Source organism: Setaria viridis, chromosome 7 (assembly GCF_005286985.2).
Source record: "Setaria viridis chromosome 7, Setaria_viridis_v4.0, whole genome shotgun sequence".
NCBI classification, from domain to species: Eukaryota; Viridiplantae; Streptophyta; class Magnoliopsida; order Poales; family Poaceae; genus Setaria; species Setaria viridis.
Genome location: NC_048269.2, coordinates 3,306,227 through 3,329,789, shown reverse-complemented (window position 1 = coordinate 3,329,789; position 23,563 = coordinate 3,306,227). Strand labels below are relative to the sequence as shown.

Here is a 23,563-nt window from a genome sequence, read left to right as displayed (position 1 = left end):
ACGCTCGGCCCTGCCTCATCCGTCGGCGCGCGGATCTGGAGGGGGCGCGAGGGAGGAGCGGGGAGGGAGGCGGCAGCGGCGGTGGTGGCGGGAGGGAAGGGTGGTGGCGCAGCAGCTCGCAGGGGTAAAGGAGATGAGGAAAAGAAGGAGGAAAAAAGAATCGGCGCAGGGGAGGTGAGGGTAAATGCCAGCCATGAAGAGGAATGAAGAGGAGTAATAAATGAGGGCAATATAGTCATTTCTCATCAAATGTGTTAAACTTTAGCATAGTATCTAAACAGCCTCAAGTGCTAAACTTTAGCACTCCATTTGAGGGTGCTAAAAGTTTAGCACTGTGTATCACAAAAGCATAATAGTGCCAAAAGGTAGAATTAATTCATGGCTGGAGTTATCAGTAATCTTGATTCTAGTTTTGTGATGCATTGAAACTGTTAGCCAACCACATTTTGGCCTTTCACGATGAAATTGTGATAGTCACAACCACAAGCTTTCTAGAGTCTTTGAATTTGCAAATCGAGGTTTTATCCAGCATTCCAGCAGAAGAAATGAAAGCATCAAGAATCTTTTCTCATACAATTTCGTTTATAAAAAGTAAAGAAATTGGGGCAATAAATTGTGTCCTGGCCTCCTGGGGACTGATAGTGACACTAATCAAGATTTTCTTTTCAGGTCCTTTGCAGGGAGTCAAAGAGTTTCAACTTCCGCCAACCTTTTCTAGGGGGGTTGCATACTTGCACGAGTAGGCTGCTTCTGTCCTCCCAATCCCCTTTATCAGTTCACCAATCATTTGACCCCAGCAGAGACAGGATTCAGGCATCTACAGTCCACAGGAGTGCACCAAACCTTTACCAAATCGAAAAGAGAGCTCGGTGCCCAGATCTACCATTTAATACAATCGGTGGAAGTGAACTGACGGTTCGATGAACACATCACATCGATTTCGCGCGTACACGTACGTGATGTCAATTACATCTCCATCGCCTTTTTCTGTTGCAACTTACAACAGCTAGCAATCAGCATTCAGCAGCAGCAGCTAGAATGCATGATCGTCGGTAGCCCATGCCAAGCGTGAGGGCCCAACATAAATTCGCCGAAAAGGTGGAAACTTTTTTTCTGGATCTGTTGCATTGCCTTTCTCTCCCCTCCCCGACGCATCTTCTATCCATATCTAGCTAAGCTGCAACTACCGTACCTGGTGGGCCTTCTTGATCGATTTTACTTGCTATATATGCGTAAAAAAACCAGCAGATACTTATATAGAGAGAGAGATCTATATGTGTTGCTTGTGGACTTGCGATTGTTCATTGTTCTGAGATCCATCTAGGTTTCTTGTGCGTGCGTGCGTGCTATTGCTATCCACCATGACGGTAGCTCACCTCCTTCTCCAACTCTCTGTCGCCGGCAATGCTGCCAGGAACAGGATGGTTCCTCCTGCCATTCTCCTGATTCTTCAGCTTCTCTTCGCAGGTGAAGGTTTAATTAATTCATCGAAGCTTGCATCTGCATGCTCATACTGTTAACGTGTTCTTGGATTCCATGTTTTTCTCTTTGTTGTCTCAGAGAACAAGTAATGTGGTAAGGTTCCACAATTAGTTCTTATCTCTTCGTGAAATTCGATTAACATGCAGTTTTGTTAGTTCGAATCTTGAGCTTTCTTCAACTTACCTCTAGTACACGTTAAGTTCTTGATTCTTTTCTCTGTCAATTCCTCAATTGTTTTTCCATCATGCATGTAGATTAGTAGATTAAAATGCTTCGTCGAATGTGCAGCGCTGGGCGCTGACGGCGCGTCGTCGTTCACCTTCACCAACGCCTGCCAGCACCCGGTGTGGGTGGGAGCGCTCCACGGTGCGAGCTCGCCGCCGCTGGCGCGCTCCGGCTTCTACCTGGCGCCGTCGGCGACGTCCCGCCTGGACGCGCCGTCGTCGGGGAGCTGGTCGGGCACGTTCTGGGCGCGCACGGGCTGCGCCGTGGACTCCGCCACGGGCCGCTTCTCCTGCGCCACGGCCGACTGCGGCACGGGCGACGTCGCCTGCGAGGGTCGCGGGCCGGCGCCGCCGGTCACGCTCGCCGAGGTCACCCTTGCCGCGCCCGGCAGCGGCGGGCAGGACTTCTACGACGTGAGCCTCGTCGACGGGTTCAACGTGCCGGTGCGCGTGGCGCCCTCGGGCGGCGGCGGCGGCGGGGACTGCCGCCCCGCGTCGTGCGCCGGGGACGTGAACGCCATGTGCCCCGCGGACCTCCGCGTCGTGGCGGCGTCCGGCGGCGTGGTGGCGTGCAAGAGCGCGTGCGCCGCCTACGGCAGCGCGCGCTACTGCTGCACGGGGCAGTACGGTACGCCGGCGACGTGCGGGCCCACCAACTACTCGCAGGTGTTCAAGAGCACCTGCCCGGCGGCGTACAGCTACGCCTACGACGACGCCAGCAGCACCTTCACCTGCTCCGGCGCCACCAGCTACGACGTCACCTTCTGCCCTGGGAGTTGATGATGCTATGAGAATCAAGAGTGAAAACTGGTCACATGAAGATGAGGTTTGGAGATTATTCCTTCATATTTCCTCCGAAATTCCTACAGAAATTATGGTGCTTCAACCATGAAGCCGGTAGGAGTTACAAGCAATAAGATGTTGAAGTGCACACGAGGCAACACGCGCATACGTGGATTTAATTTATTCAATATACATACTCTTCATAGAAACGAAGTGGTTCAACGATATCATGAATGTTTTTTTTTTAATGTTTGGATGATGGATTGATGGTACACTTTAACATCATTTATTTGCCTTCTTGTCTATCAATGAGATAAACACTATCTCTTGCTTGTTCGTTCAAAAAACCATCATATATCTATCGCACTTCCTAGATTTTAGTCGCTAGAAATCACTGAAAAATCTGGTCGACGTGAAATTGCCAGCGGTATTGATGCTTCATGGGAGGGCCCGGAGGGATTGTCGGGTGGCGCGAACAGAGGTCCAAGGGTCCGCAACCATCGCAGTCGGATAGCAACGCTCTCTATTCATTTTCCAGACCATAGAATACAATACGATATACAACACATTTTTATTTGATCATCAGGAAACATACATATGACAAAGCCAAGCATGGGCGACTTGGGCACTTTATTTTTTACATATAAACTAGCCAAGGTAGCTCCTTCTATCTATCTGTTTATTTATATATGTATGTAAGGACTCCTATTCTTCACTCGTTTTCTTCGATGCCAAAATGCATTTGTTCGCAAAAGGCATCAGCACCTGGGTTCAACGAACACTGCTGTTGTTCTTCTGGGTACTGTGAATTGACCTGTGGTGGCCTCGTATGCAGATTGCCGGACTAAAGCATCTGATGAGTTCACCTGAATCAATTTGTTATAGACGTCAGATATTCACATTACCTCCTGGTTGTAGCAGTTTGGATTCATGACTCATTGATGTCTAATTTGATGTTCTTAATGACAATTCTCCCCACAAATGAGTGATTATTCCATACAGTTTGCAGATAGAACAGTTTCCGATTTTTACAGGGACTAACAGATAGATAGAAGGGTAATCTAAGCAAGCAGGCACTGGAAAAGACATGACAAAAATAATTGTTATGTATTCAACATACTAAAAAAAATCACTTCCCAAGCGTGTTACTAGGTTTGAGGACTGGACTGAAAGTACAACGTTAACAGAACAATGATTGTGACAAATGCATTTGGCTGAGGAGAGGACAAATTGGCACAGCAAAAACAACTGACAACAGTTAGTTACCTGCACAGGATGCAACTGAAGCTTATTTGTCGCGAGATCAGGGATTTCTATAGATACTTCGTGTGGACATGCATTGAAGACTGTCACAACACAAGAGAAGCTGCAGAAAAGGACACGTCGTTAGCTAGAACGGCAAAAGATCTCATAACTTACATATGGCAGTGCAGAACCAAAAAAATGTCTTTTTAAACTGTTTTCCAATTTTCCAATTTTTCAGCCACTAAACAATTATATGTTTCCAAAGACTGCAATATAACTACATCAATGCTACTTACTTTTCATCTAACTGGGACATCTCATGCGCATCATTCCTTGCATCTTGAATGCTCATGACAATAACTCCTGGAACCAAGGATGGGCCTGTGTTGTGGAAGTGAACCCGTTGCTGAAATAAGATTACAGTCAGCTCTGATTGAAGAAAGCACAGGAGATCAAATACCCTATACAAGTCAGCTCAAAATATAAAAATCCCTAAACAATGCAAGTAGTAGTTTGTTTTTGTGGCAGTCGCTTTCTGCTAGTATATTAGCTCAAAAATGAATTCCGTGCACTCTGGAGCTATATACTTGTCAATGGGACACAAATGTATGTTAACTGTTTCTGTCTATTTTTCAGGCAATGAATATTCATTTGTGTCCCATTGACAAGTATATAGCTCCAAAGTGCACGAAATTCATAAGTTTTAAAGAATGCATAGATCAAAACTTCCATAAAAGCAGTTTATGCTTGATTGCTTTCTTTGCACGAGAAAAGGTGTTCATCTAAATGATATCACTGCACCAGTCTGGTGAATGTTGACATGAACTTATTTTTTTATTGGCAGTCTGGCACAAAGAAATCGTGTACCTCAACGTCACTCGCTGTAGTTAGACGAAAGAGCGGCGATGAGTATCTAATCTTCAGGATGTCAACAAAATTGTTTAAGGCAGCAAGAATCTGATCTTTTGTAGGTTTGAATGACGGGTTCTCCAATCTTGGTTTCATCCTGAAAAATTCCCAATTGTACAATAAAATGATCACTGAATTCTTTAGTTAAATGAAAACCATATAACATACAACAGAACGAGTATGTGTACTCTGCAGCTGTGATAAATTAAAAGAATGTGATATGAAGTGTCAAAAAGGATTAGGAACTTACAAAGGCCAACTCCCTTCATTCTTTTCCCTTGGTGGAAGTCCAACACCCCAATTGTTTGTTTCGTAGGTAAAATCAAGCCTGAACACAAGGAAGAAGAAAAGAACATTAAACATTTACTCTGCCTTGCTTTCTAGCATGCTGGGGGAACTTTTAGTGAACTTAAAACTGTTCTTCATATAGGATAAGAATTGAGAAGCTATGGTAGTAACAAATAATTTTTCAAAGTTATTGAATAACTTTGGCTTCCTTGAAAGCAATTCAATTTTTCTTGTTAATGGGGAATTGATATTTTTATCAAGGTAATAAGGGCAGCACGTTACTTGTTAAACCAATCACCAGAGTTATATGAATCTCGATCAAGCGACTTAGATCGCAGTATTTCATCACCAGCGTGGAAAAATGGTATTCCCTGGAAGTAGACATAACGATATCAAAATGGGAAACATGTTCCGAATGTTTAAGTTATTATCAATGCATGAAAACATACAATAGCATTTAATCTTAAGAAAAGCAACAAATTACATGGTGGGCAGATCAGCAGAATATACAAAGTGGTGAAAGCTGAAAAACAAATCAGGTCAGATCGTGGTATAATGCATTTTTGCTGGATTTTAGCTAGGGTACATATTATTTAAAGTCCCAATATTACAATACTAACATCCTTGCAAAAGGATTATCATGCTTACTTATCAAGTGAAAAAATTTGCAACTTGTATTAGCAAACATGACCATTTAGTGACTCCATGTCTAGAAGCAAGCAAAGTTTAAGGTTGAGCTGATTCGATTAGCACTAAACCTGCTAGAACTAGATCAGACATGCCATGACACACATTTTGCTAAGCACATTATTAAGTGGAAAGTCATGATCTGGGATTCTGGGTCATCAACTCCTATAATATGAAAAACAAATAATCAATAAAAAAACTTCCATAAGCACCTGGGATAATGCAATCATGCTTGAGGACAAATGATTTATTCTGCATCTCTCGTCAATTGAGAGGCTCATTGGGGTCTGCACAAGCAAACGAAAGAAAAACTTCAGAGAGTAGTAGTACAAGATACTTCTGGAACTAGAGGGTAAAATTGTTCTTGCAACACTATTGTGACAGGAGTAAGATGCTTAGTTTATCAATATAAAACATAATGTCCAAGGTAGCAAATACTGATAGCAACAAAAAAAGTGATTTTTTTTTATATATTTGAAGAAAGAAAAAAGAAATGATTGATTTGCAGACTGATAATGGATAAAGAGAATGCAATAGCAGTTAGTTTCTGGGTATGCTCCATACCTTTAGACTAATAATATCAAATAGCGTTTCATTGTCATGAGCAGAAGCATAGTTGATCTGAAATGGAAGAAATAGTGGTGCATTTAAGTAATTATAGTTTTGAGCAGAGTTTAGTAAGCAAGACAAAGACAATAACTTGTCCAATCAGGCCTTGCAAATCAGAAAACACAATGAGCTTTTCTAGAATGTGAGCTTTGACAATTTAGCATATACTATTTAGCTTGTTTTGGAAAGTTCAGAAAAATTTACTATTTCTATAGGGGATGAAGTATAGCCGACAGGTGATCCATCGAAAGTGCAAACTTCGGATCCTTTCTTAGCTTCTCCAGTATGAGATTTTAGAACATAGTTCTTCAGATTACCAGCTAATCCAATCTGCAAAGGGAAAAATGAAATCAACATGGATATGCTTATTTGTCCGAAGATGGTTCCACGTGGAGAACTTGCAAGCATTAACAAATTGTGTGCTGTGCACATAGAAAAGTTCCATAATAGGCTCATGGTGACAACTCATATGAAATAAATTTAAAATTCCTCTGCTGATACAATGGTCTGTTCGTGGGCAAATTTGCAATTCTTATAAAAAAATTCTGTTTGTTCTGGCTTCCAGGAGACGGAAAACAAAACATGAAAAAATTCAAGATAAGTACTTAGTTGTAAGAAAGACTTAGCATCTAATCAATTGAAGCAAACAGAAGAAACAAAAAAATGCATGGAAAATGAGAATTTAAGGTAAAAGTCACTCAAGGTGAATGTTCATAATTTACAGCAATTGGTACCATTTTAGCATCAATATAAATACCTTAACTACAGCTGACATAGCTATATGGCTGCATGAATTTAAATCCAAATTAGCAACTGATTAACTTCATTCAGCTTTACTACCTTCAAACTTATAGTGCTAACATTTAACGAGACTACTGTGTCGAGGAACTCCATTTGTGGCCAACACAATGACTTCTTTTCCTGAACAGTATCCATGTGGTTCCTCACAGATTACTCCAAATTATTCTTTGACTGAGCTTTGTCGCACATATTTAACAATTGATTCTACGATAGAAACAATTTTCCGTGCCCACTAGTGTTGAAGATACAACAGATAGTGAAGATCAATACATATGCAGCAAAATGTTGAATTAAAGTATTCACTCTCTAGTTTTCTCATGGGCCTCTATTAACTTAGTATATTTACAAAATCCTTGCAATAAGATAAACTAGACAACAGAACTGTTTCCAGTTAAAGTGGTAGAAAGATCAATAACTGGTTGAAATTCAACCAGCAGGCAGTAACTTCTAGAAGGAAATGAATATTGACATCCAACCTGTATATGGTCAGTGTATGTAGCAAGCGTGAGCCTGGTTTCTGTTTCATTGCCCTGATAAAATCCATTTGGCTGCACAGAAGGATCAATACAAACTGATAAGAAAATTGAAATTTGGGAGCTACTCTAGAATATTTTTTCTCAGATGCAATTTGATATAATACAACACTGGTCAGCACAAGAGCTTGAACTCTAGAGGATTTTATGTTCCATCAAAAACAAAGAAGATACAGCGGGGAGACCCCCGCTATATAGTTTTCAAAAAAAGCAAAGAAGATAGTAGGTTGCTTTAATGGTTCAACAAACCCCTAACAATATTCTGTACCTTAAACAGTTAAGAGCACGTGTCAAACCATCTGACAGAAGTGACACAGTACTATAACATAAAGCTTAAGCAGGGAAATTTGTACAATCCATGGTTGATATACAAGGACAAATGAGTACAAGACCTAAACAGAGTTTTATGGCTAGCAACACGAATTCATAGGCAGCTTCATGAAGCTACCGGCAATCCTTGATGTGTGTGAAAGTTGTGATTTTCAGAAAATGAACTTAAGCTGCAACAACTTCTGGAACTAGAATGACTACTAAGTACTAACTCAGGGACATCAAATGAGACATCAGATCAACATTACCAAGTGGATCTTATTATGAGGTTGTTCATTGTCTTCAGGTAAACTATTAAAGTCCAAAACATATCTCGGTACAAATACTTTATTTTATAAAGTATGACACGTAACTGCAACGTTCTTCAGGAATATAAAACCAGCAGCTTGTTATTTTCGGAAAGGAGACAAGGATAAAGGGCACGAAGATTACCTCTAAGAATAGACCAGTAGAAAAACCTTGCTGTAGTGGATTGCCAAAAGGACTTCCCCCATTAATAGCATCACGGATTCTATCATTGAAACTGCAAATATGGTATTGGTACTGGACATTGTTATATTGTACAAAAAAAAGAAGTAAATGCACAAGGAACACCAAAAGAAAGTTTCCAATATTGGTGATTTACTACATAAACTTCACTAAGATAATTTTTTACAGAGTTGGAGACTTTAATTTTTTTTTATATTCCAGTTGTTAGTTGTAAAAAAAGACTAAAAATTTGTTCTGTTTCCAACAAGACCAGCTAGTTTGCAGGTAGGAATTAAGAAACAGCACATATGAAATTAGTTCAAATTAGACTTACCTACCAATCCCTGTGCCACTCATATTAAGCTGGGATCCATTTATCCCACGTTTATTTTGTGCGACTTCACCAAAGTCCCATCCTTCACCATACCTGTTGGTGCATCAATGTCTTATCAGGTCAATACATGGCGAGAGTGTGCCAAAACTATGAAAACCAGTTGCTCTGAAACTGAGAAATGCCAGTGCTTACAAGTATATCTTTGAACCATCCACTCCATGTTCATCCATTGTAAGGCTCTGAAGAGCAGATTTTGCTCTCATCTGTATTCAGCAACCATAAATATTCTCAACCCCACAGTACAACAAACATAATTACAAAAAAAAATGGAAATTCAACCAGCAACAACAATTATGTTCAACAATACGGCCACATGCAACAAACAGCTAACAACCTTTGGTTTACCGAATACCACAAAGTGACTTTTTCCAGCTCAATTGCAATTTTCTTTCCAGCAGTGGTGGTAGACTGGTAGTAATCAGAAAGTCGTACAAAAAGACTGAAAAACCCAATTTCTAGAATAATCTGTACTGTGCATAGATTAGCTTTTTGGTATTAACATTTCATAGACTAATTATTCAACTCTGGGTAAAGACTAAAAAAGAAGTATTCCCCTGTTAGAGTATATTAGGCAACTCCGGATATGGTTAGGGCCTGTTCGGCATGGCTCCACTCCAGAACTCTAGCAACTCCAGCAAAAATTCCAGCCAAACACCCTAGCTCCAAAATTCCATGGAGCTGCCAACTCCATGGAGCTGTAGTGCAAATGGGGGTGGAGTTTTGGAGCACCTCTTTTGCAGCTCCAAAACCACCCAATATGAACCTCCTCGTGGAGTTGGTGGGTAATTACCCACCAATGCCACTAGTTACATAGAAAAAACGATTCGTTCTTTTCCTCCCGAGATTCCTCCCACGCCACATCTCCCGCTCCTCCAACCCGCCGCGACTGGTTCTGGCACCCGACGCCACCGCTGCTACGGTTTGCCCGCCGCCTCCTACACCGGCGGTCACCGTCCACCCCCGTCGCTGCCTGCCGGGCCCCACCGACCGCCGCCGGCTGCCCCCGTCAACAGCCACCCCGCCACCGTACACCCCCAGGAGATTCCCCGCAGGCCGCCCCCGTGGCCCTCGGCCGGCCACGCCGCTCATGCTGGTGGAGGCGTCTGTCCAGACGCCAAGCGGTGGCGGGCATGGACCCCACACGGATGCAGCTGAACTGGTGGCCGCTCCCTCACGCCGTCGGCCAGCCGCTGCCCCATTCAATCCCGTGTTCGTTGCAGCTTCAAATGGCTTGCTGATCTTTGATGTTCCTATCATTATGCTGATTAGTGGTGTATTGCGCTTGAATCTAGGCTCTCTATTCTTGACATGTGAAGGAGCTGATGTATGTTTGGATTCCATCCAAGTTTCCAAGGCACATTTTCAGGAGACCGATTTTTTTATTATTGTTTCAGTCGACATATATACGAACCTAATGCGTAAGGGAGAAAGTTAACTGGCATGGATTGCATTATCATATGTGCATTTGTGTAAAGAAAATTGTACATGCTTGTGTAAAGAAAATGATATATATATATATATATATATATATATAGTGATTCTGAGGAAGAAGATGGGGATAGAGAGGATGACAAGTGGGGCCTGAATTCGGGGGCAACAATGGCAATCCACACTGAAATCGGTCTTTTTTGAAGCTGATAGCACTCTTCTGGCCAAACACCCCATCTAGACTGCTCCAACTCTACCCAGAGCTGGCTCCACCTGGAGTTCTGGAGTGGAGCAGCTCCACCCAAAGTTGGAGCCATGCCAAACAGTGCCTTAGTTTAGGATTGATTGTAATTCCGGGATAACCTTTCTTATCTCTAGGAGAGGCTATTTGCCCTCCAAGCCATGTACTCCTATATAATCAGCCCAAGGGGCTCAAGCAACATAACCCACGCATTATACACAATCTTACATGGTATCACGAGTCTAGGTTCTAAACATAGGCCTCCGGCTTCCGCTGCCCTCGCGCCGCCCACGGGGAGATCAATCTCCGCCAGGGGCAGCACCCTCGTAGGATGCGCGGCCGATCCATTTGATTCGTCGTGCCGTCGTGGTCAACCAGCAGCAGAGGAGCCTACCTCTACCCATGGCTGATCGGATTCATGGCCGCGCCGCTCGTCGTCCGTGTCGCCATGGGGCTGCCGCTGGGCCTGCCATGCCTCCACGTCATCGTTTCCTTCAGCTTCGCATCTGGATCTGCCGCTCCCTCTACGCACCAACCCAGGCACCCTCCTCCTACTTGCGCCGCCGCACCGCCACCCTTGAGCGCGAGTGCGCCGCTGCAGAGGACACTCGTGGGGACGCCAGGTCACCGCACTATTGAGGCCGTCGGGCCACAGCGTCGAGGGGCTCCACCCCTCCCGCCCTCCCTCGCCAGCTCTCTCCTCCGCACCGTCAAGTGTCGTCCCCTTCCTCCCCCAGCGCCGCCTCTGCCATTGCCTTGAGCGCAAGGACGCGGCTGCGGGGGCGGCTCATGGGGCTACCGACCTGTCGTGCTGCTCGAATGGAGGAGCCGCTTGGGGCGCACCCCGCACCGTCGACCTCGCTTCTTCTTTCTTTGTCCTATGCTCGTGGTTGACCACGATGGGGAAGAGATAAGGGAGGGGAGGGGAAACTGCTAGGTGCACCCGAGATTGTACCCACGAGCCTCTTCCTGCTGCTACTGTTTTTCTTTTTCCTGATCAAAGATCAGGTTGCATCGCCCTACTATTCATCGTCGCTTCTCGTCAACATTCCCGAGGATGATGTTGCTGTTGCACCCTCTAGGCTGCAGCGGCAACGCTCGTGATCAAGCCATCACCGTCGGTGTCGCCGCCTTTTCATGCTGTGGTGTCACCCATGGTGCTGGTCCTCGTCATGCTGGCTCACGGTTCGAGTCCGCGCCTACTGCCGCACGCTCGCGGACACCGCCCTCGAGGTTGCTGAAGGAAGATGCACTTGCGCTCTTTAGCTGCACCATCTACCATCGCAGTCGCAGTCGGCTCATCGTCCTGCTGAACTTGTTGGCAAGAAGCTGCTAATTTTGTGTATTCGGGAGTCTTCGCTGACGCTTCGGACCCGCACCCTCCTCCTCAGTTTCGACCACGTCCACCTCGACCTCAACTACTTCGGCATTAAGGGGCTACCATCTGCTTGACAAGCCTCTTCGACTCCCATTCCAGCCAGCCACAACATCTGTGGCGCATCGACGATTGCGACTGCGTGGGGGGGATGTCATCTCTTCGGCTTATTCTCCAGTCTCATCGTCCGCGTGCTCCCGTTGTGACTGCGGGAGGATGTTAGAGTATATTAGGCAACTCCGGATATGGTTAGTTTAGGATTGATTGTAATCCCGGGATAACCTTCCTTATCTCTAGGAAAGGCTATTTGCCCTCCAAGCCATGTACTCCTATATAATCAGCCCAAGGGGCTCAAGCAACATAACCCACACATTATACACAATCTTACATCCCCAAATTAACTGACATGTCCTAAGGTTAAAAATATCCACCACCCAAAGCCATAAGAAGGCATAAAATCCAGCAACCAAAAACAGAGCTTGCAAATGAAGCCTTGCTCTCTACTTTTTGTCTGAAATATACCTTGTAGATAGAGACTGAGGTGAGATTCCATAAAGAATATTCATTTAGTTTGCCTACATCAACCAATCCAGGCAGTTAATATGCCGAAATAAGAGGTTGGAAGGAAACTAACTAAATTTTAATTTTTTTATCAGCCAAAGAACACCTTTAGGCACCTGCTGCTACTAAAAGAAATGATAATGAATTAAAACTCTAACCAGTGAAATATGGTAAAAGATTAATGCAAGACTTGTACAAGGTCATGGGGTTCAAATAAAAAGGAGATTCGCATTTAACCATCAAATCATCATGTTATTTAATTTAGCCTGAAGGTGTGTTTACTTACCATTGTCTTTTTCATGATATGTCCCATAAGATCAAATCTGAACCCATCAACCTACGGTGACAGTTACAAGATCATAAAGAAAAGAGAAGAATAAGTTGTGATATTGAGAGACACGCAGCCACCAACATGACACAGTTTAGCCAAAAAAGGAAAGAAAGTAACAACGTGTTGACATTAAGGTATATTTCTTGTGATTTTGTATAATCTCTGATGGAACCATTAAGTCTTGAAAGAATGATACCGTAATAATGCAATGCCAATAATTGTAATTTAATTAAAAAATACAACTTACTTTGTAATTTACCGCCCAATTCAGAAGGTCATCCACAATTAATCTATCAACCATAAAATGCTCGCTTGCTGTATTGTTCACCGCCGCACTGTTCTCAATCTGACCATTAGTATCCCTTCTAAGGTAGTATCCAGGTACAATCTGTAAATATCCCATATAAAAATAAGATACATTAGGATGCATATGAAATGTCATAAGAATAAACGGCTTCAATTTTTCTGTCCAGAAATGGATGGACGACTTTGATTTTTATCATCATGTGTTTTTTTAAAGCAGGTGTATATATTTGGAGCTACAAACATTTTATGGGATAAGGAACAAAGAAATCAAGGGGCAATGACTCAATCACTGCCGTTTCCTAGATAAAACTATAGTTCACCTATTTCTTTCAATTGGTACACAAAAAATCACTAGAGTAAAACAGCTATCAGTACAATTCATAAGCCATATATATTGGTGTTATTTTCTTCTGAACAAGTGTGAATATTGATGATGATTGAAATTGGTGACTACAAATTTGGATTGCATAACTAGCACACTGACTAATGCATAGGTAAAGTCGAAACCCTGTTGAATACCAACATTCACATATGCACAATCATCATTATAAAATAAAATGTGATAATTTAAAAAGAGTAACAGGTATTCATGAAATGAAACAATTAATCAATTCAATTCATGTAGTCCTTAGTATTGCATTAATCCACAAAACATGAAGATATTACACAACCAAATACCAACAAAGGTGCCAGCTACATATTAAGACATAACAGCCATATAAGTGCTTCAAAGAATATCAGGCAAAAGGGGAAGATAGGCTAAATCCATTCAACAAGGAATAAATTTCAGGTAGCGCACTATTATAGAAATCTGAGAAATTTCAGCTATATTTATGCATGTTCAGTATTACTGCAACCTCCTTTCTTTACGTGATTGTTTTGCTCTAATATACACTGTTAAAAAGAAGCCCCCAAGGGATTAGTTATAAGAAGTAACTTCGTTCGGTCATTGGTTTCAAATGCTCGAGTGGACAAGTTTTAATGAAACAATATTATATTGCATTTAACTCTACAGACGAGAAAGGACTTTGGTATGTATTTATTTATTTTTTCTCGAACTACACAAGAGAGCTGCGTGTCATTTCATCAAGGTAGAAGAGAAATAGTACAACTATCCTGGATACACCCAGGTCGAAAATAGAAACCCGCACACACCCACTAAAAATACAAAGTTACAGACTCGCCACGCCTAAATAACAAAACACGACCTGGGGACCCATAGGGCTTAAGCCACCACAGGCAACGACCTCGCTAGAAGTTCCTGGAGCTTTGATGCTCCAGCCATACACCACAAACTGCACTCATCCGCCATAGTCCGGAGGAGATTACTGACATTTGGTGACTTTGGTATGTATTTAGAATAAACATCAAGCGGTAGTTTCTTACTTGGAATGGTTTAGAAAAAAAAAGAATGTAACTAAAAACCAAGGCAACCTTGTCAAGCACGGAAGTGATGGCAGATGGGCCACTTGAGTATAAATGATTGTATACAACATCCATGACAACACGAAGACCTAAACGATTCAGTGCCTGCAATCAAAATTTATCAGAAAGTTACCTGTTATCCACACAGAGCTGGTTAAATTAAGGACACCTGCTACTCAGATCAACAGGCTGGGTGCTCAAAGTTGTTGCATATTTATGTATGAAAATTTAAGGCTAAAAACAAAAGCACACCTGGACCATCTGTCGGTATTCGATAATACGATTTGGACCATCTGGGTTACTTGCATAGCTTCCTTTCGGAACTCCCCAAAGCACAGGGTTATACCTTTAGTTGCATGTGACCATGTGTTAGAAACTTAGAATAGTTTATGACACATCAGTATATTGTGAATCTTTGACAGGAAAAATGAAACAAAGCAAAAAATGAATACCCCCAATTATAAGGGTCCTCTTCCTGAATAGCTACAACTGCATCTTGTTGTAAATCTGACCCTGGAGGGAGTTTTGACAGTTCAGCCTCATCTGAGAAAGTAGATGAAGCCCCCTAGTTACTCAAAAAGGAATAATCAAATGAATTAACTAAGGCACATAAGATGGAAGTGACGGAGTTTATTTTAATCAATTAAAACTTGCTGATAGTAATCACTAAAAGCTATCTGCTGCCAAATAATAAAAATAAAATATAACTGGAACTACATTAAACTCTAAAATATGTCAATACCTGGAAACATAAACTTTCTGATTTCTACATACTCCTGATATTCTACATCAGATTGAAAGTATGGATTCTTTTCATGTGCGTTGTAGAAGTTCAAAGCAAATAAAAAGCATGTAAGTTATAAATTACATTTCCCTTTATAAGCAAGAGGTTAATACTTACTAGTAAAACATACAAAAAGAATGAGTCTTTACCAACACATTTCCAATTGTTCTTAATGTCATCAACACCTCCAAACTGAAAGCTTGGCAACAAATGCACATGAGTCAAACCGGCATCAGAAAGTTTCCTTAGGTGACGTATTCCTGCTGTATCCTGTATCACAAGTTGCAGAATGCAGATAAGATGCCTGTTGATGAAACAAGGTCATGAAATATACTCCCTCCATCCCAAATTATAAGTGGTTTTGGCTTTTTTAGATTCATAGGTTTTGCTATGCACCTTGATATATATTATATCTAGATGCATAGTAAAAGGTATGAACCTAAAAAAACCCAAAACGACTTATAATTTGGGACAGAGGGAGTATTACTCTTCTAGTAAATCAACTGTGAACAACCTGACATGTAAATGCGCCGAATCCTCCTCGAGAATGAGTGTCCACTGTGCTATCATGGGCACTGCAAACAAAAAATGTCAGAAAACATAGTGCTAAATTTATAAAAATGAGCACGAATAAAATCTCACCAAAGTTACAGCTACACAGAACAACTAACCTGAAATCGCGAATATGCAGTTCATATATGCTTATGTCAGAAAAGGAATCAAGCTTTGGCTTTTCAGCCACCAATTCATCCCACGAAGGTGGCTTCAATGCTTCACTATTTATGTCAACCAACAAAGTTCGTGTTCCATTTGCAGAAAGCCTAGTCAAAAGATGGAATTAATGTATTCTGCTTTCTCTATGGCTAGCATTGTTATGAAGTAATCAAAATGCACTAACCCTCTAGCATAAGGATCATCAGCTAAACATTTCTCAATTTTTGATGTAGCTGGATGATATACTGTGACTTCAAACAGATAATACAGGTTCTCCCAGTTTCTTGGACCAGTAACACTCCAAACACCATTTGACTCATTGAGTTGCACTGTCTCCAGTAAAGGCCCCACTGGACCATCATAGAAGCTCACACTCACATCCTGCAGCACTATTGAGATATTTGAAATAGAAGTAGGAGATATACAGGACTAGAGTGATACTAGTACGATGCTAAAAGGATTTCAAAATCCGGAACCTGTGCTGTAGGAGCCCATAGATACAAATTCACAGCTTCCTCACTGAAAACGGGACCAAGTGGACCAGTGTAGGCAAACATGTCATCCAATACGCCAGGTAGTTGCAATCCGGTAACATCTTGGCTTTTTCCATGAGCTGCTTGTAACAATACACATTGTCCTCATGAACCCTTTGTCGATAGGTCTTTAAGGAAAGGCAGCCCAGTGTAAAAATTACCATCAAAAGAAGCGACAGCCAGTTGGCATTTCACAAGGCTGGCAACATCAACGGAGCTTGGAATGCGGAAGGCTCTATAGGAGCTGATGAAAGGGAATTTCTGGGTCACCTGAAGCATGTGAAGTGGCAGTCCAACATTAGAGTTCTGCTTTAAAATAAAATACAAAGATGAAAAACATAACAAGCACTGCAGAATGATGATAATTACAATAACTCAATGATACTCGTACACTGGCTGGAAGGCCACCATGTTCTGGTTGCAGCTGAACTTTGGAATCATAACCTGCCAAATCAGCAAGAATTGTGAGATGCATCAGACTGCTAGCCCTCTATCATTATAAACAATCAGTGAAAAGAGTCCAAAAGTATGTAGTTCACCTACCTTCAATAACCCCATTTGACATGTGCATTGTAGCACTTCTGCTTGCATACAAGTACAGGGAGGTTTCTTGGTTGCTGACATCCCAGGCAATCAGGGAGCTCGTGACCCAGTAAGCTCTTGCGTCTGACACGAACTCCTACAGAAGCAACATCATGGCTAGAGTAGAAGGGCAATGAAACATGGTGTAAAACAAATAAAATATTTGGAAATTCTTCACAACACGATGATGAATGAACTACATGTATCTTTTTCAGAGTAGGCCTGATCGCGAATTGTAGCATAGCTGTGTTCTGCTATATCGAATTAGATAGTGGCATGATCTCGAATATGGAAATTTGACAAACACTTTTGGATTGTAACATATTACCCGAATCTAGGAACAGCTATAAGAGGTATTTTCTGCCTAAAACAAATATTTCGTAAAGTCCCGATAAGATAGTATACTCATGACCCATCCAATTACTTTGTTTCCAATTAGAGGGAGTGCTCTTTTATTTTGGCTGGCTGGCAGGCGGGTCTAACAGATAAACACCGTAGGCTCGGGTGCAGTTTGCAGCACCTGAAGAATCCAGGGGGTTGATGTGAAAATGATTCCACTGCCCGCATCGTGCGACCGCCATGCGGGCCAGAAGGACCCACATCTGAACCTCGAGGGGTAATCGCGCAATTTTTTCCCAATCGAGGGGCCCAAGCGACAATTGCACCAACTCCGTAATAACGGGATGATGTGAGGAGGGAGCAGCAGTGGCCGCACCTGGGTAGCCTCGGCGACGCCGGCGCTCTCCTGCCCCGTCGCCATGGGCGGCCTCGGCGCAGCGGGAAGCACCCTCAGGGTCCCGCGAGCACCGGCGCGCGCGGAATGCGCCGGCAGCGGAGAGGCCTGCGCTGCCCCCGATCTTCTCGGCGAAGCGGACGACGGGGCGGCGGCGACGAGCGGGGGTGGCGCGAGCGCGAAGGCGGAGCTGGCGTGGAGCAGCATTTGCATCCGCGGTTTGGATTCGAGGGAGGGAGGGGAAGGCGGAGAGGCCAGCCTTTGTATTATAATAATAAATGATTTACTTTTCACTCGCTTATGTGATGTTATATATGGAGTGGGGGAGAAGAAATGGAGGGGAAAAAACAAAGTGCAAGAGTGTTTGTCTTTCTAATGGCTACCGTGTTACCGTCTTCTCTCAATCTCAAGTCCCGTTTGGATCCTTCGTTTTGAAGGAATTAGAATATATTTAATAGAGTAGATTATTTGTTTTGGAATATGACATTCCACAACTTTTCAAAATTTAGATATAAGACTATCTTAAATATATGAGGGTGAGAGATGGAAATTGATTCTATGGGTCCTCATGCTATGTTTCTAATGTGCAACTTATAGCACGTTTTTCAACTCGCTTCCTTATAGCAGAAGTGCAACACATAAGTATCTCTCCCATATGGCCAATAATAATATACAAATATATTTCATGTATAACTATATTACCTTAATTAATTTGTATCTAAATTATGATTATTAGAATGAAATTTATCCAATGATCCAAACGTGACCTCAGTGTTTTGGTCACTTCTCTCTTTCTGTTTTTCTGTTTCTCTTTAATTTCGTTTTCATTTCTTTATAGGCCTTTTTCCTCGGTTAGTCCACACGAATGGGTCATCAATTCCTTGTAAGTTTTTTTTCCCAGTTTCGTGCTTTCATTTATCATCATTTTGTGCTTTATATATAAGGTCACGGCATCAACTTGGCTAAACTTGAAAAGTCCTATGTATTGAAGTGGAATTGTGTGCTTTTAATATGCTTTCCAGCTCTTTTTCTTCTAATTCTCGTAGTTCTCTAGGTGCAAGAGGAGTTTGAAAAAGGAAAAGGAGTACGTCTTTGTGTGTGTGTGTTTGTGATGCGTGTGGTTTTCATTTTCTATAAAGTTTCAGCCATCTGGGCGGGGCTTTCACACGCTAGCAATAAGTATTATCACACGCTTACTACTTTATACTCGGAAACAAAAATGGGTAGCTTTTTTTTCCTTCTCTTCTATTTATCCTCCTTTTGTGCCCGTCCAACTCTCTAGAGCTACTCCCTACATGGCTATATACATTAGTACTCCCTTTGTTTCTTTTTATCGAACGTATTAAGACTTAAAGAAGTCAAAGTAAATACTTTTTTACTTTATTCAAAAAACTTTTTTACCATCAATTAGTCAAATTAGCATATTAATATTTGCAAAGTCAAAGTTAATAAATTTTGACCATAAATTATTTAAATTATGAGTATGCTTAGTGTTGGAAAATTATCAATAGATTCATATTTCAGAAATTTTAAAAATATCATATTGATTTTAAAGCAATTGATATATAGTAAGAGAAAATTATGGTCAAAGCACAATTCTAAAGACTTTAGTGACATTAGGGAGGCAGAGGTGCAGAGCTAGCCTATCTAATGATATTTTTCTAGTCACTAGGTCTTCTAATCAATTTGCTCTATCAAAATTTTAATAGGTTTAAATGTTGTATTCAACAATCCTATTACTATATACTTAAATTATTTTTCTATAAATAAATCAGAATTATGCTAAAATGGCAAAAATACCCAATTTGTTCCTCTTTTTAACATCGATGAAATATTATCGTTCTATATTAAAATGTATCCCAAACTAGGTAAACAGTAGTTATCATGCATAGTCGCCACTTCCCTTAATTCTCCGCATCTCGCACTTACGGTACAGGCAGTCAGCAAGATTCATTACTTTTAACTGTTGCTGTCGTTGTAGACTCAGTCCCCCCAATAGACCCATGCTTACCGCCCCCCCACCCACCCACCCTTCCCCCCCCCCCCAAAACCCACCCACACACAAACAATCTAATTCCTGGTTCCATCCTAAAAATTAGAAAAAATTGTCAAACATACAACTAAATTTGTTGGATCAATTTTGATTCTTTAAAAGAAAGGTGTGAACCACGTTGGCGGCGCCCAAGCGCCTCACTCTATCATCTCCATAGTCTTATTCCCAAGGCTTACCTCTATGGTCCCCAAGTGTAGCCACACAGCCTCTATATAATTGTCATATGTGAAGTAGACACATGTGTATTCGTGAAGTTGCCGATTTGCTAAATTGACAGTGAAAACCAATATTTTCACTGCTGACCCTAATCGGATAGTCCCCAAACTAGCGGTGATGGTATTCTAGAACTGGTGGTGAAAATACAAACAACTGGCCCTTAGTCCTAGGTGCCCTTGTCAGCATACACAATGAGTTGTTCATGCCAAACAATGCAAGGTCGCTGATGTCCCTCACCTTGTCTTGTTGGGTTAATCTTAGATGGTCCTATACGAGAATCGATTGTCTAAGAATCTAAATTTCCAAAGAATCGTTGTCGAGAGAATCCGTGACCCAAACGGGATTCCCAACGGGCCCTATAATGGCCCACGATCAGTGACCCTCAACCAAAAACCTGTGGGAGTGGTCCCAAAGTGCTTGAGTTATAAAAAGCACGTCACTGCATCTAATCCTAATAATAGCATGGGCCAAGATCATTAGATGAAGTGACCTTGCTGAAGTTCTTGGTGGATGCCATATTATCCTGGATCCCTTTTTAAGTAGCATTTTCGTTGCAACATATTACTAGTAGTTCGTAACTCAAATTTACATTTTTGCATCTTTTCCTTAGTGAGGGGTCCAGCTGCTCATTGAACTTCTTCCTAAGCACACCAAATTGGATGCCAACTAGTTTAAAGTCTACAAATACACTAGCCTGATTGTGTTCTAACAACCCATATTAGCCGCATATGGCATTGTCCTAGGCTGGCCACGGACATTGCACAACATATTTTTAATAGCAATGCAAAGCATTTTATGAAGTGTACCGTGTCCGTATACATTTTTCGAGGAAAGAGAGAGATTTATTATAATTAATTAATTATGCAAAAAATAATTACAATTTGGAGCGATAATTTTCTCAACTACGAACACTATTAAGTAGGGAAAGATAGAGTAAATGTGTTTATAATATTTAGTCATCACTCTAAAAAACTCTTCATTCTCCTCGTTCTAAAATATCAACAAGTATTCTAATTGTAACATAAAACTCATTTTAACAAACTTCCCGTTCACCTCACTCTAAAAAACTCTTCATTCTTCTCATTTTAAAAAATCAACAAGTACTCTATTTGTAACATAAAACTCATTCTAAAAAACTCCCCATTCACCTCACTCTAAAAACCTCTTCATTCTCCTCGTTCTAAAAGATCAACAAGTACTCCAGTTTTAACATAAAACTCATTCTAAAAAATCTCTCCATTGCCAAAGACTAACAAGGTAGTATTCCATTTGTAACATAAAACTCATTTTAAAAAACTTCCAATTCACCTCACTCTAAAAAACTCTCCATTCTCCTCGTTCTAAAAGATCAACAAGTACTCCATTTGTAACATAAAACTTGTTCTAAAAAACTCTCCATTCTCCTCACTCTAATAAAGCAACAAGTACTCCATTTGTAAATTAAAACTAGCTCATTCAAAAAAAACCCTAGAATACTATGACCAGAGGAGGGAGAATGAAGTTGCTAACCGGTCTAGTAAGGAAGCTGGTCGAGTGAAGAAAACCGAAGCCCGAGAAAATGGTTGAACTTACTCGGGGGAGGAAGGAAAGGAAACAGCTCATTTATAGAACAAATGGTTGACATTAGTACGGGGCTGTTAGGTTGAACCGGTACTAAATGGTTTCAATTAGTATCGGTTGATGCTACCAGCCGATACTAAATGCACTCTCACCATTTAGTACCGGCTGAAGCCACCAGCCGGTACTAAATGGTTTCCTGAGGAATCTAGCTGTCGGACACGCGGTCCACGTGCCGCCATTTAGTACCGGCTAAGCCTCCAAACCCATATTATAGGGGCTCCGGTGGCATTGTGCGTGACAACCGGTACTATTAGTACTGGATGAAAAGACATCTAGTACTACTGCGTTGGATGAATACTCAGTTTTCCAGTAGTGCAACCATGTTGGCGGTAGCCATCGTTGGTGCTCCGGGAGAGCGGCGATCCTCTCGACCTTGCTGCCATGGAGGTACATGTCGACATCCTCATAGTCCACGTTGCGATTGGCATAGCAGTAGCTGGAACTGCGGCCTTCATGGTGCAGCCAGGCCCGTCCGACATCGTCTTCGGTGAAGTAGATGCAGGCCGCCATGGTCCCTCGTCGGCACGCACAGCGTGCCATTCACGCCCACGAACAGCGCCGCACCTCCGATGTCCGTTGTCTCCTCCCACCGCCCCCGCTTCTTGTCGAGGACATGCGCCTTGAAGGAGACCCGCATGTCCTTGTTGTAGCCACGGCCTTCCTCCTCCAAGTACTTGAGCATAGCCATCAGCCGCCCGTTCGGCGCCGCGGCGAGGTATTTGCGGCTCAGGTGGTTTTCCTCAAAAGCCAGCCTCGGCGCGACCACCCTGCTCACAAACTCGCAGTCGCCGCCTCCGTGATCCCATGCCTCGACCGTGCCAGAGTATGTGGCGGAGTAGAAGCTGCCGTCATGGTGGATCGCGTCCTCGAAGCTGTTACGGGAGGGTGCCAGCCTGGGCTCTCCACCGTGGTGAAGGCTGGGGCGCCGAAGTGATGGCTCAAGATGAGCATGGCGGCGTAGCTGCGCGGGCTTGTTGGAGAGCCAAAGGAGAGGACCACCTTGCGGTAGAACCAGAGGCGCATGCTACCGGTGGTGTGCGTGGACGTGTTGCTCCCCTTTCCCACCATGCTCCATCGGATGAGCATGGCGGCGTAGCTGCGCGGGCTTGTTGGAGAACCGGAGGAGAGGACCACCTTGTGGTAGAACCAGAGGCGCATGCTGCCGGCGGTGTGTGTGAACATGTTGCTCCCCTTCCCCACCAGGCTCCATCGTAGGTGCCGTCGGCGGTCTGGCTCTGGCCGCCGAACCGGGCCTCCGCGAACGGCCCCAGGTGGAGGCAGAACGCGTCGCCGGAGTGGAGCGGGCAGAGGAAGGGGATGGTGGTGATTGCTGGCAGCTCCGCCTACTCTCCGGTGACAGGATTGGCCATCCACAGGGCACGTCGGCCGTGATGAGCCACCCTGCGGAGGAGCCCAGCACAATATAGTCATGCATCGCGGGGTCCGCGGTGCACGCGGTGGCGTGTCGATCGAGGGCCACGCCCGAGTGGACGAGGCATGGCACCTCGGGCTTCAGCATGCTCCATGAGTGCACGCCGCAGGCTATGGTGAAGACGATGCGGTCGACAAAGCCCAGGCAGCCGTGGATCTCGGCCAGTAGATCCGGCGGGAGGCGGTCGATGAAGTTGTCACGGGAGTGGGCCATCGGCTGCGGCCGGAGGTCACGTCGAGCGGCGGCATTGGTTTCCTTCCTTGCCCCCTGCCTGACTAGTGTTTGCCCTTGGCAGCTGGAGGCGGTGGCGGCGACGCGTGTTGTCTATTGCCTCGACGCTGCTGTTGCTTGATTGTTTCTCTCCTGGCGTTAATGTTTAGGGATGGATTGGATCGGAATTCGTACTGAAATCTGAATGCAATTCGAAGGTACTAGTCATCGGAACTAATACAAAACGGAGACTTACTTGATTTGAT

General features: G+C 43.1%; 2 protein-coding genes and 1 non-coding gene across 3 annotated transcripts; 1 reads left to right on the top strand and 2 right to left on the bottom strand.

The window, feature by feature from the left end:
* Positions 1 to 926: 926 nt before the first annotated feature.
* On the top strand, positions 927 to 2,774 carry LOC117864095 (thaumatin-like protein 1b). Its single transcript, XM_034748099.2, has 2 exons — positions 927 to 1,467; positions 1,771 to 2,774. The coding sequence occupies exons 1-2, from the start codon at positions 1,362 to 1,364 to the stop codon at positions 2,484 to 2,486; spliced, it is 822 nt and encodes a 273-aa protein (XP_034603990.1). The 5' UTR covers positions 927 to 1,361; the 3' UTR covers positions 2,487 to 2,774.
* A 224-nt stretch (positions 2,775 to 2,998) lies between these two features.
* LOC117864094 (pullulanase 1, chloroplastic) lies at positions 2,999 to 18,031 on the bottom strand. The gene is made up of 27 exons (XM_034748098.2): positions 17,749 to 18,031; positions 16,995 to 17,130; positions 16,843 to 16,895; positions 16,613 to 16,721; positions 16,395 to 16,531; positions 16,103 to 16,299; positions 15,876 to 16,025; positions 15,719 to 15,779; positions 15,354 to 15,474; positions 14,873 to 14,963; positions 14,673 to 14,766; positions 14,430 to 14,525; positions 12,937 to 13,077; positions 12,645 to 12,695; positions 8,886 to 8,956; positions 8,694 to 8,786; positions 8,324 to 8,414; positions 7,505 to 7,576; positions 6,432 to 6,557; positions 6,183 to 6,239; positions 5,831 to 5,905; positions 5,214 to 5,302; positions 4,894 to 4,971; positions 4,602 to 4,740; positions 4,031 to 4,140; positions 3,756 to 3,855; positions 2,999 to 3,355 (listed from the first exon to the last, which is right to left on the bottom strand). Exons 1-27 carry the CDS (start codon positions 17,977 to 17,979, stop codon positions 3,248 to 3,250), a joined length of 2,877 nt encoding a protein of 958 aa, XP_034603989.1. The 5' UTR covers positions 17,980 to 18,031; the 3' UTR covers positions 2,999 to 3,247.
* A 4,023-nt stretch (positions 18,032 to 22,054) lies between these two features.
* LOC117863727 (uncharacterized) lies at positions 22,055 to 23,300 on the bottom strand. Its single transcript, XR_011898724.1, has 2 exons — positions 22,909 to 23,300; positions 22,055 to 22,846 (listed from the first exon to the last, which is right to left on the bottom strand). It is a non-coding gene; the product is annotated as an uncharacterized protein (transcript).
* Between the last annotated feature and the right edge of the window lie 263 nt (positions 23,301 to 23,563).